This window comes from Achroia grisella, unplaced genomic scaffold (assembly GCF_030625045.1).
Source record: "Achroia grisella isolate CSIRO2021 unplaced genomic scaffold, CSIRO_AGI_Agris_v1 utg856, whole genome shotgun sequence".
Classification (NCBI taxonomy): domain Eukaryota; kingdom Metazoa; phylum Arthropoda; class Insecta; order Lepidoptera; family Pyralidae; genus Achroia; species Achroia grisella.
Window position 1 is genome coordinate 3,003,394 of NW_026713045.1, and position 13,813 is coordinate 3,017,206.

Genomic DNA, 13,813 nt, shown 5'->3' on the forward strand with positions numbered 1-13,813 from the left:
TCTATTGAATCAAGGTGGAATACTTAATAATTTCAGTCATTTTGTTTTTAATTCTTTGATGTGTTCACTGGATATGAAAGAGCTCAGTCCGGTGGATTGCTTTTTGGAAATACCTCGCTGCTTATATTTATTAGAATTGTCCTCAACTATAATGTGTACATGTTCTATTCCACGTTTTCTCGTTTGTTGCTGTGCTGGAATTGCATAATGATTTTTTAATACTCATGTAACCAATTGATCTAAGTATATAAAAACCATACTAGCAGTTTGAAATTTAAAATTTTGTGAAATATATTTCATATTTTACTTAATTATTGAATAGGCTACTTAATCCAAGTCAGGAATTTTGAATGTCTACAATAATTATGTATTATATTGTATAATGGTAAAATGTACTGTAGTTATTTCAATGACCCTTTATTTTTTTATACAGAGTTTCCCAAGGCTGTAGTACTAACGTATTAAATAGATACATTGCTAAGTAGACCTATTTCGTGCTACAAAAATCGTAGTCTCATCAGAAATAAAAGTCCCCTGTTAGCTACAGGGGAATTTCAGAAATATCGAAAATTTACAGGGGAAAAGAGTCTCTTTTTAAAATCATGTACCATAACCATCAATTTTTAATATAATCTTATTAACTAGTACTGTAATGTAATAATCTAGCCCACTTTTTCAATATAATATGCTTCTTCAATCTCATCCTCATCTTGCCAAGAATTATATATGATTATAGCAAATATAAAGTAATGAAACATCAAAGGAACATCCATGGCGTTTGTCTATTTTTATATTTATTATTTAACGCAACTGATAAAGTAGAGATAATCCATTTTCAGAATGATTTATTATCTGTCATCTAAATATGACATATCGTGACAACATCGTCGCTGGAAAGAACTGAGTAGTGGCAATGAGCAAAAAGTTTCTAACTACGACTTCCATGATAGGAGAATTAATTACGCATTTCCTACTGGAACTGGTCACGACATTACAAATACTGCAGCGCCGTCGTAAATGAACCTTACTAAGTTGTTTTCCAATTACTCGTCCTGAGAAAAGTACGAGACATTTTCATGGGCACAATCAATCGCACGTGCTACTGATGGACTGATGTGAATGGCGGAACGACTTCCAAGTATTTTGTTTTTGTAAAAACGCTCGCCATCAGAGTGTTATGGAACCCATACAGACTTTATGTGTGAATCAATTTCATTCAATCGGTTTTATTGATTGATCGACAATTCCGCTGAATAATGCAGTGGACACGAATACCGACATTCCGCCGGCGCTCGTGGCAGCGACCACAAAAAGTTACCATCGCGACATCCCCGAATATAATCGACGGTCGTCGTGGGAGTGGCTCGACGCAGTATGAATTTCGAGGTCGAACAATATAAAAAACACAACGTTTGGTGATGAGAATGTCATGTCCCTGGTTTCCAACGACATATTTGCGAGTCGGAGACGCGTTTTGTTATAATTACAGCGCATAACGCGGACGGAGCGCGTGGAATGCCCCGCTCTGAGTTCACCGCTGTGGATTTATAATGACGAGCGAGTGTCGGGAGCACGACGTCCTATCGACAGACCGCGCGCCCTCCGCACCATAAAAAACGCAGCGTCCGTGGCATGCATGGGGCGGACCTGTTCCCATGCACCTCGCCCCCTCTGCCTTACTTTTCCCCCTCGGCTGCTAAACGACTAGCAAAATATCTCGAAATTGACATTCCTCTCATAATTCCAGAGGAGGACGCATCCTTGACGACGTCCGGCGAAAATTAATCACGGCCCGATAAAAATTGTTACGACAATCGGTGGCCGTGTAATTACGGGTCGAATTCTGCGGCGGATAGGTGTGCACTCTCGCTTTTTTGTCGCACGTCAATTATATAAATTGTTCGTGCAATAAATTTTGCTGTATCTCTCGGGACGGGTGGCTGCAGCGGTGCGGGAATGCGGCGACGATACGACGTCGCGTCGGACCGCGGTCGGCCCAATTAGCATGGGATCGATAGGCCCCCGATGCCGATCTGCCGTCAACTGCACTGCATTGCGCAAACCTCGCGGTTATCTAATCTGAAGTTAATGAATGCCACGCTACTATTGCCGAACCGAGCTTAGCCACTAGTGATCAATATATTATTCTGGAACACCTGTCCAGTGAGAAGATAGACTGGATAAAGTGATGTCTGTTCGCCTAGTCGACTGCTCCTTGTTAATACAGACTTATATCGTGTTTACAATTTTCAGGTTATTTACTTTGCTAATTTAACATATGTATAAGTATATTATTATTTACATACATACGTAGATTTTCACTGCTTGATTAGATATCTAAAGTCTGGACTTAGAATATGATTGAATGAAATGTAAATAAACTACATTTGTGAAATATCCCATTAATAGTCATCTCTCGATACTCCCGATTCGATTCTATCAATATTCAACCTGTAAGTTACACTAAAATCTACTTAGTTCTAAAATGATCTAACAGACTAGTTTCGTACTGGCCTTTGCTTATAGAATACATTATTAGTATAAGTTATATCTTCAAAAATAATTATAGAATTATATTAAATATTGTTTAAAACAGCATCTCATTCATAATATTAAAATGAATGCGCGCGCGCAACAATGACCAATGTCATCAATGTAACTGTCTCTTGCGCTTATGGCTAATAGGAAACGGTTTGTTAGCAATGTTATGTGTGATGGTACGCTATTTAGTTTCTGGAGCTCTAACATGTTTCACAATGAGATGGCAAAATTGAAATATTGTTCATTAGTCTTCGTTTTATGACAGTATATATATATGGCATTCGATCTACAATATTGAAACTTAACAAACAACATTAGTAAAAATTCTTTGTGTATCTATTCACATTTAGCACTATCACTGTTGCTATTTTAGGTATATGTAACATATGTAACAATATCTCAGGCCAATTTACACAACGCCATCTAGTCGCACGCTAGACACACGCTACGCAGAGTGATATAAATATATAGATACAATTTTTAGTACATATATACATAATATACATACTAAACATCCCGACCGATACAAACTATAATAAATACTTATAAATACAAATGTCTACACCGTGCGAGCTATGGAAACCGCGACAATAGGAAGTAAGGCGGTGACTTACGTCACTTTAAATCAAATTGTTGGTAGTTAAGGGATGTTTAGTAATTGTGAGTAGAGACTCCATTGATAGGGTGCATTTTTAGCAATCAGATCGCCCTCTACGCTATTCTCTCTAGAAACCTATATTGTATTTTGTTAACAGACCAATATAATTGTGTATCTACTTTTTTATATTAAAATGTGATTCCTTGTATGCGTGTGCGCCTTTAACAGAAATAAAAGTTTTATATATCTATCTAAATCATAGTAGTTAATTACTAGTGAATTCATTGCACTAGGTTAAATAACCTGACTATATACCATCGTCGTCCTCTATATGCCTGCCAGCTTATACCGTTAACACAGGCGGGAGCGTCGTTCCATGTTCAACCACAAAAAAATCTAGTCGACAATCGTAATTTGTTTTGATATGCATACATATTATGTATTTTTTTGCGAATAAATAAGCAAATGCGAAACGTAACCTCTAATGATTTACCACACTTGTAACTGTTTGCGTCTGCGAAATGTTTTAGCTTTCCATTTAATAACCGGGATCTTTATTTGAGAACAGAAATCCAATAATGAGAAATAGATTCTCAAAAACATAAAAATATATATTAACCAAGTCGAACAAAAAATCTGTTTAATTCTACAATATCTATGTTTTTCTAAATATACATAATGTTTTCCATAAAGAATGTGCGATTTTAATTATTCTTTATTCAATCTATAATTTTGTCATTATTGTTATAAATTTTTCGTTCAATGCAAACCTATCGATCAATTAATATTTTTATGCATAGTTCAGGTAATATCTTTCTTCTATAAATAATTTATCGTACCAGTTAATCAACAAACACAATATCTATAAAATATGCAGTGCAACTATCATAAAAGCTATGAATACAAAAGCATCATATACCATCATACAGGGGTATAAAACCATCCAATGGTCATTAATATAAAGTCATCGACCTAAACAAAAACATACCGCACAGTGATGATGGTCGACGCATATTCAGCGAGTTGTGCAGTAATTTTCACTTTGTTCATGGCGTCTGAATATTCATCCAACATCGGTTGACTCGCCATTAATTGTTATAGCCGAGTGCCTCTAAAATCATTGACACACTGTTCAATAGTTCAGCGTACTTACGAGTAAGTCATAAGATAGCCAAGCAAATGTGTTGAGATGTCAAGATATTTATTGCTTAATATTTCGTTAATAAGTTGAAGATAATATTCTGTTTCATTAAGAGTATACATCATATTAAGAGATGATATTTAGACATTCTTGTCTACCCTTTTGCAAAAACTTTGTATTATATCTAAAAGCATAAATCTGTACATTATATTTTCATAGTTATCTCTTTCAGTGTAGTCTGTAATATATAAGGAAATTTCATCAACATCTCCAAAACTATATAAACTCTATTGTAAATCATTTTTCATTCCTGACTACACCATATAAAGTCTTCTCAATCTATAGATAAAAGAAATAAAAATTAAGATTCAGAAGAAGTATGAAGACTAATCAGTATTAATAGTGTGCGTAGAAAATAGTCACATTATTAATATCGCCACCACATCGGTACATACTAAATATGAAGGATTCAGAGATAAAAAAATATCAATGGGTGTATCAGATTTTATGACTCAAGTTTTTCTTTTACATCAATCGATAATGAAGGTGTGGTGTAACTACTCGTAGTATGCAAGCAAAATTACAAGATTGTAAGGGGTCTACAATGATCTTCGCTGACGTACGAAGTATATTCTTAAGATTCCACCTTCGTTGTTTATAAAAAAATCTTTTATAGTTATAAATACAGAAAAGGTAATGTTTACTAAGTCTTGTCGACTCGCTCGAGGTCTGCTGGTACCGTACTTCGCCCATAAATGTTTTATGGATGGAACCTTCGATTCGTGAAGCTCATCAATGTTTATTACGAGCCTCGTGTGAATATTGATTTTTGGGTCAAACGCTTCACTTTGTATCATTTTGTATTAACTTACTCTTCACTGTTTTATTTCTATATGACTGTAAATGGTATAAATTGTCTATAATGAATGAATAGTGTGCAATTACTTTGATACAGGTTCCACAGTGTTTGTAGCGGGAACGGTCAGTGTTTTATACTTCGCTTTTTTTTCTAATTGTACCTACCACATTTATTCAAAAAGGGGGTAAAAAGATCAATCATTAAGTAATAATGTATATAAAACTTACGTTGTACATTAATAAAAGATAAGTAAAAAGACATAGTAAACTTACAAAAGTCATTTACAAACCTGTCATACAAGTTCATTCCTGCGATTGCGGGATCAAGGATGTGTTTAAGGAAATTATCTTTCCATTTACTACTGGAAAGGTTTTCTTTCTAAGAAGAATACTAGTAAGTTAACTTTTACTGTGTGTAATAGACAACCTGCAAAGTTATTTAGGTATTTATGACAGAGTATAATTAATATAAGATTTTTGTCAAAATTTCTTCTCTCTTATAGTTTTTATGCTATTATTTAATTTAATATTAATTATTGATATTATTTGTATTTTATTTTTGAGTGTGTATTTTGTGTCTCTACGTATCTACTAACATTAATTATAAGAAATTTATTATTATTATTATAAATAAATTATTATTATTATTATTATTAATCCTGTTGCATATACGTCCTGGGAACAAATAGTTCCTGGTAACACATTGTTTTAATTCTTCGTTACCACTTATCACTATTTACATAGGAGGAAAATATACATGCTATAAATTTTATCACCAATTTGATATCATTGTATTATTGATACTTACCATTCATTTGTTTTCTATTTTTGCAGACACAAGAGAGACAGGTTTCGTAAATGCAATCACGGCAGCTGGAGTTACATACGCCATAACGAGAGCTTGCACAGCTGGTTCTCTCTTAGAGTGTTCATGTGAAAAGGTAGTGTTATCTAATAAGCTAGGTTTTTAATTTAAGTATGGTGAACATCATTAAATGTACACCATGATAATCGACAATAAATCAAAGAGAACCCTATAAATGTTCTTATACTCTTATATTCATTAGTACGATATTTTCTTTTGAAAATTCCTGACCTTCAATATTCAAATACTTTTTCACCAAGGTAGACTTTGTAAAAATTCGTCTGCTTTGGTACCTACGTATCATTCTTCTACCACCTGCGCAAAACTTCTTGCTTTGTAAGACTTGTATATGTTGAAGATATAAGGCAAGATAAGGCTTCTAATTTACTAGATTACAGCCATACAGAGGTAAATCATCATAGTCAGCCGGAATGGCAACATACGAATGTCGTTACATTCGTTATGAATGATGGCAAGATATTACAAGCGCCATATGATAATATGATAACTGCGGCGCTGTTCATGTATATAGGCGACGGTTGCCTACCATAAGGTGATCCAACAACCTGTCAATCAAACTTGGTTGAAACTGGTCGATAAAATATACTTTTAGTAAGAAAAAAATTCAATCAATTCAAATTTGTCGAAGATTTTACTTTACGCAAAATGTGAATAGTGAAGTTAACTACATATCTGTTCTATTTAAGTTAATATCCTATTTCCATAGGGTGCGCCGCTAAAACCTCGTCGAGGACGTATTACAACCGTCCCTCTCCCACCATCGACTGTACCAACAGAACGGTGGCAGTGGGGCGGATGCAGTGACAATGTTCGCTTCGGCCTCAAGAAATCCAGGGAATTTATGGACAGCCGGTACAGAAAACGAAGCGACATAAAGACTATGATCAAACTGCATAACCATAACGCTGGGAGGTTGGTTAGTAAGAACTCTTACTCCATAATGCTAAGGTTCCATAATCCACTGCCAATAATTGAACATACTATAAAATTATAATACAAATAAAGAACATGTATAATAACATTTAAGTGCAACAGATACATGTGAAAATGTCTTAAAATATTTCTGTGAAGATTTATATATATTAGCAATACATACACTAACAACTATAAATTTAGGTACAAAGTAATATCTGAAAGGAACCGAGATCCAAGTAGATAATGCAAATAAATCTATTATTAATAATAAATATAAAACTACATCTTCAAACACATTGCTTCTCTATTATTTCGATAAGAAATGCTTTTGCGCTAACTGTACTATATTTCTGATCGTTATCTAGCGTCAACCTAGCAATTAATTTACAAAGCTTCACTTGAGAAACTTCATCCTTGGTTATTTGTTTTTTATCCTGTAGCTAAATAGCTCATCTATTCTAACTCATATATTTATATTACATATATTTGTTCCAGGCAATTAAAAATAACATGAGAATAGAGTGTAAATGCCATGGAGTGTCAGGCTCGTGTATGCTGAGAACGTGCTGGTGGAGGATGCCTACCTTCAGAGAAGTCGGCGATAAGTTACGTGACAGATTCGAAGGTGCTGCGAAGGTAACATGTGTATTTTGAAAATTAAAGTAATAATTTCATTACACTTTTCTCAGTTTTAGATCTATTACTTTAGTGGTAAATCTAACCCTATTTTATTAGTGTATAATTCTACTAATGTTGTAAATGTGAGATTTGGATGTTTGTATATTAGTTACTAAATTAGGCTTAAACGCCAAAATTTTAAAGATGTTTTTTAATGTATGATTATTATTAGGTACTTGAATAAATAATTTATGTTTACTAAGTATAACAAAACCATGCAGGTTTTGTTTGTTGCCACATTTTATTACATAATTATGTTAAAATATATGTTATTTCATTGGTGTATAATCAGTATTGTGATAGCCTTTTAGCAGTTTTTTCTGCTTTTGACAGCAATATTATATATTACTAAATAAGTAAATACTTTATTACTGTCTTTGACAGGTTATCGCGAGCAACGATGGCGACAGTTTCATGCCAGAAAGTCCAAGTATAAAAAGGCCTGGCAAGAAAGACATAATCTATTCCGAAGAATCTCCAGACTTCTGTTCCCCAAACATGAAGACTGGATCTCTCGGGACCGAGGGACGCCAATGCAATGTAAGCTCTGCAGGAACTGATAGTTGTGATCAGCTCTGCTGTCGAAGAGGTTACAAGCATACGACGGTCAAAGAGACTGAAAATTGCAATTGCCAATTTAAATGGTGTTGCGAAGTTATATGTGACACATGCTATGTCAAACGAGACATACAAAAATGTCTTTAATGTGATAAAAAAGCAATAAATGTTTAAAAATTAAACTACTACTAAATATTTGTATATTTATTCACTTTTTCGAAACTTCTCTGATATCCTAATTTTATGACATTATTTTAGACTTATGGTGTACAGGACGCCGAATATCATCTGTATTATAGTCTGATAAGTGACCGAGAATATCTATGTTTTTAGTAGAACCATGATTTTTTTTATGTACCAGTTTAATTTCTTGGTTCAGTTCTTCATCTTCTATGTTAGGGTTACTATTATATTCGTCATTTTCTTTATCATCATCATGATGCGTTTGCTGATTAAATTCATTATGATTATTTTTATTATCATCATTGCTATCGGCTTCTTTTTCATCATTGGATAGTCCTAAAAATCTATTAGGCTTCTTACGAGGTTCCATATAATCATCGTTATTTGTTTGATAACTAGTAAAATTTGTTCCCGGTTCAAATATTTTAATACAATCTGGTACTCTTGCAGCATTAGGTTGCTTCTTAGAAATATAGTTGTACAGCATCCTAATTTTTAATATATCCAAGTTACTGAATCCATCACCTTCACCAACAATTAGAGTTGGTACATATAACTATAGAATTAATAAAATGCATTAAAATCTCAGAAAATAATAATATACATACCTATTGAAATTTAATAAAGAAAAAAAATTGCGGCTGTATATTTAGACACGACAAATTTCATAATATTATTTAAATATTAATTAAAATCAGCCGTGAAAACAAAATATGATTAGGTTACTAATAAAAATGTTATTATAGGGAATTATTTTAATAAATAATTTTACATTTGGTTTAATAGTCGCCGATCCATTTACAGTGTATTTATGAAAGCTATAGTGTCCAGCACTAGAGAAGTCATACTTCAAATCATGGAATAACCATTCGTTGTCTTTCACTGCTTCGAACAAATATTTCTTTTCTAAAAAAAGAAGTGTCTTTTAGTGAGATTTCATTAGTTGGACTTATTACTATAATTAAAACTTAAGTAATATATTATTAATTAAACAAGGTCTTATGTCCCTTCTCTATTAATTCTCATAACATATCCTACCATTCAGGGAAATAATCAATTTCTTCATACCCAGCTATGTTTACCGTTTAATAGTAATCAACTGAATTAATGTAGATAATTAATAAGGTACATATTGTTGAAACGTGTAAAATATACGTGTTTTATAGTATCTGTATTTTTATTTTATTCAGTTCTTATGTTTATGTAGTCACACGATTATTTAGTTTCTACGTAAATTCGACATTAGGTCTATAGGAATCATCTAAAATACATACAAATTATTTTATTTTATAAAACAGAACACCGTTCAAGCGACTTAAAAAGATTATTTTTATAATAATAATACCTTAATTCACTTTTAGTTGTTAATATTTAGTTTACCAGGTATAATATTCTCCGTAACTACAGTAATGTGTTCATTCCGGTTGGGAGCGTTATGCTGTGGTGGTACTCCGGCCAGTGTCAGAATGACTTCTGCCATCCCTCCGCTTGTACTCAAGCAGTCGTACCCTAGCACCACTTTCTGTATTAGTGGTATAAAATAAAAAAAAAAAGAAATATATTGGCAATTATAAAACAATAAGTATCTATATTATAAACCATTTGCGGATAAAGATATGTGATAAACTACTACGACTCTAAGGTAATTAATTTTGTTATATAATTTTAAAATGAACAATCTGTAAAATGCTTACTGATAGATACAGGAGACATTTTGGCTACCTATAGATATAACTATCTAATAGCCATGAGTTTGATATTTATTACTATTTGTAATAAATATAACAGAAAACAAAATCACAAAATAATTCTTTGCATCAACCCCATATGGAAATGATAGCTACAGACCTTTCCATATGAAAAATATAAAAATACTGTACATATATCTAAGTAATGTAGGCATCAAATATAGGTGTCGAATTTTTAAACTATTTACTTATACCCAGAAGCAACCCATTATCATTTAATAATTTAAAATTAATCATTTAATCTTTTAATAATGGTTAGTCACAGGAAGTAGTTGAAATTCGCAAAAACAATTACAGATACTTTTCTTACAATACGATACAATTATGTCAGTAAATAGTCAGTCCGAAGGATGTACCTACTAGTGGCAAAAATTAGGAATGAACTGAAATTATAATGAAAAAAATAATGAGGACAGTACAAATGATTATAATAATAATAAATTAAGAATGGTAAAAATAAATTACATACCTGAACTCCTGTATTGGTGAACTCCTTTATAGTATTATCACCACAAGACAACTGTCCTCGGCGGTTGATGAAAAACACCCAACGAGTAGTCTTGTCTTCGGGTGGTGCAGGCAACTCCAGAAAATGTAAACCAGACAAACCTGAGATCACTTCTAAGTAGCTCCGTATTCTGTCTCGCAGTACTTTGTCTTATTTTAGAGAAAGAATACGTAAAGGTTTAAAAAATACGTTAAATTAATTAGAATACGTTCTTACTTATAGTTGTTATGAACATTTATAATGGTAGGTACTTTGTGAAATAATTTGTCAGAGTGGACATATTTCATTATAATTAATATAAACTCCTGAAACACTGCACTATGTAAGAGGTGCTATTTCAGAGTGTATCTAAATATTATGTGAAAGTATACCACCTGTCAAAGTTCTACATTTACACTTCAAATGTCAAATAAAAGCAGAAAAATAATTAAATACCGTCTTGTTAATAAAATAAAGTGATAGATCACTTTATTTACCTGTAGACAGGAGTTTAAAATATGGTACTCTTTGAATATGGATATAAAATAACAAACAACGTTGATAGCAAATAGGTTAAGTTCATATAATTTTAAGTAACATTTAGTAGAAGTTAATATATAATTTGAATAAAAAAAATTCTGACTTCAGTAATGAAATTCAATAACAATTCAAATTAATGTACCTAAGGGATAGCGATACACTTGCTTCCGCATGTTGTTTACAGTGAAATATGAACAGCATGTCTATAGTTTTACGTTCACCAAAACACTGGCATCGACAGTTGACAATTACTGAAGGTATAGTTGTTTATTTATATTTACAAAAGTTGTTATAAAAGAAACCTCTATAATACACACCAAAAGACAAATTATCAATGTAATATGGTACAACTCCGTTTGACCAAATTTTCAACCGAATCATCTCCTCTTCAGATAAATCAAAGCCAGGTTCAGGTGATTGTAAATTGCTCGCAGAATTGTCATTGTCATTTATAGGTCGCTTGATTGCCCATTTTTCTCCTGATTTAGTTGGTATTGCAAAATCATCAACTATGTTTGGTATAATTCTCAGAGCCGGATTATTTTGTAAGGGTGAAGTTAGCACACGATTTCCTTTGAAATTAGTAAGAAAAATAATGTTATATGCAAGATATATAACATCAATTGAAAGTATATTTTGTTTACTTCAATTACGAATACTTATAATTATTTTAATGATTTATATTATATTAAAAAAAATCTAAGAATTTTATACTTAGTGTCTTCACTTTTTCTGAAATATATTATAAGTGAAGGCACTTTGCGTTTATTTGCCATTTCATTTACCCAAAATAGTTTATTACTAATTTAAATTTAATGGAAAGTTTTAATGAAACCTAACAATAAATTAATTTAATTGTTAACTTAATTATAAACTAAATGAACTTTAAAATAATTAGAATGGAAACTTTCAATCAAACCCTCCGGAAATCCCCCAATAATTTCAGTCAACAGATGTCAATCCTACACGTCACTTGTCGATGATTTATTTATAGTGATAATGGACTTTGCTATTAGTCATCAGTGACGAAAGAGATGCTAAATTTAATGTTACAGTATAATATAAACTAACTTCTTGGGCACATGATAAATAAAATACAAGATAAATAAATAGAATTTCTTGTAAAGGTATTCCACATTTTGATATACTGAAATAAGTGCACGTTGATTTTAATATTTATAGGTTTTGCAGTATAAAATATTGTAATCAAATATTGAAACGGCATCTATAACTTTAAAACAAAACTGATAACAGCAGGCTTTATAATATTACCATTGTTTATTTCCATGGATTTGTGAGTTGAATAATACAAAATGACTGTTGTCGTCTGTTCGTAGCCACGCAGCGGATTTTAATACGGTTTTCATTGTTATAATATATAGGTTGTATACCGTAACTTCGGGCCCACACACCACTATACGAAGTCGGTCGCTAGTGTATGTATTACAAATACTAATATATATATTAAAATAGCAGACCTTCCAATACCAGACTTGAATAATTGTTTTTATATTTTAATGGTCAACTTTGAGAAATTAATGTTCTCATTTAACTTTAAATTACTTCAAATTTTTCATTTCATTCATACGCACCTACTTGTCTCAATTAATGCGAATTAAAATCGAAATCTCTAGGCAATCAATAATAATATCTATACTTTAAACTATTATTAATGACTACAATTTTCTAACCCCTTTTAAGCCCTACAAAATAAAAGTACCCTATAAGTAATTTTTACCTGTTATGTTACATTACCAACAACAATTCTCTTTCGTACTTTATCTCTTCTTAAACATCAGATTTTGGCCTTTCAGTTTTGGAATACTAATACGCAATATATCAGGTGAATTTATAGGATAATGTACATAATTTCTATTCTAATTTAACAGGAATATGTTCCGCATCAATATATCCCGTCGATATTTTCTACGAGAAATTATATTTTTGTACCTACATCGACATCCTACGTGTGCATCGCTAAGGAATGTTGCAATGCGCTTGTAATATGCAAAAATCCTACAGCGTGAAAAATTATTCACGCTATTTCAGATTCAGCCACGCCATTCGTATCCCTTATGACAGATTTCTCAGTTCATAAACATAAATTTTCCAGCGTGCGCGATACTCGTGGGAACGTGCCTCGGGCCCTCAGCGACCACCAACACCGATCGACTTTTCACTTTCAAGTTACGACGACACACCAATATGAACTTTAAAACAAAGCCATAAGATATATTTCGGACGAACCATTGATCCTTTGTTAGAAAATAAAGCTGTTTCAGAAAATTGCGCGCTATCAAAACCGATCTCAACGGTTGCGTTCGCAATAAAACAAAATGGCAGAGATTATGACAGTTGCATTACGTAGTGTACGCGCATAAATAACGAAATGGAAACATCGTCATATATCGAGCGGTGGACATCTCAGGGGTTGTTGCCGCAAACCCGACTACGTGTCGTATTCCAAATGAGAACGCTTATTCTGTTCGTTCTGTAGTGGGAGTGAGATAGATACTGAATAGCAATAGCCTCTCGATACTTAATAGCTGCTGTAAAGTACGTTCGACACGAAATACGGACAGATAAACGTCTAATGGAGATGTTACTGTCTCGTATATTTCGAGACGATACTTTGTTATTCTTTGTCAGTTAGCAATGAGAAAGTCTTGATTTACATTTC

At 32.5% G+C, this 13,813-nt stretch overlaps 2 protein-coding genes across 2 annotated transcripts in view; one reads left to right on the forward strand and one right to left on the reverse strand.

Annotated features, from left to right (window-relative positions):
• LOC131852580 (protein Wnt-6) overlaps window positions 1–8,415 on the forward strand; it is a 42,456-nt gene extending 34,041 nt beyond the window's left edge. The window contains exons 3-6 of the mRNA XM_059203252.1: window positions 5,973–6,079; window positions 6,731–6,940; window positions 7,435–7,575; window positions 8,002–8,415. Of these exons, the coding sequence (XP_059059235.1) occupies window positions 5,973–6,079; window positions 6,731–6,940; window positions 7,435–7,575; window positions 8,002–8,322 (779 nt within the window). The 3' untranslated portion in view covers window positions 8,323–8,415. The remainder of the gene's footprint in view (window positions 1–5,972; window positions 6,080–6,730; window positions 6,941–7,434; window positions 7,576–8,001) is intronic.
• On the reverse strand, window positions 8,328–12,217 carry LOC131852741 (bone morphogenetic protein 1-like). The gene is made up of 6 exons (XM_059203466.1): window positions 12,205–12,217; window positions 11,451–11,705; window positions 10,576–10,763; window positions 9,739–9,880; window positions 9,131–9,264; window positions 8,328–8,914 (listed from the first exon to the last, which is right to left on the reverse strand). The coding sequence occupies exons 1-6, from the start codon at window positions 12,215–12,217 to the stop codon at window positions 8,417–8,419; spliced, it is 1,230 nt and encodes a 409-aa protein (XP_059059449.1). The 3' UTR covers window positions 8,328–8,416.
• Window positions 12,218–13,813: the final 1,596 nt, after the last annotated feature.

What these genes read in the sequence shown, in the direction of transcription:
- LOC131852741 (XM_059203466.1), bottom strand. An exon ending in TCACCAATACAGGAGTTCAG is followed by an intron (nt 9,881 to 10,575) that starts GTATGTAATTTA and finishes CCACTAATACAG; the next exon opens with AAAGTGGTGCTAGGGTACGA. An exon ending in CGGCGACTATTAAACCAAAT is followed by an intron (nt 8,915 to 9,130) that starts GTAAAATTATTT and finishes TTAATTCTATAG; the next exon opens with TTATATGTACCAACTCTAAT.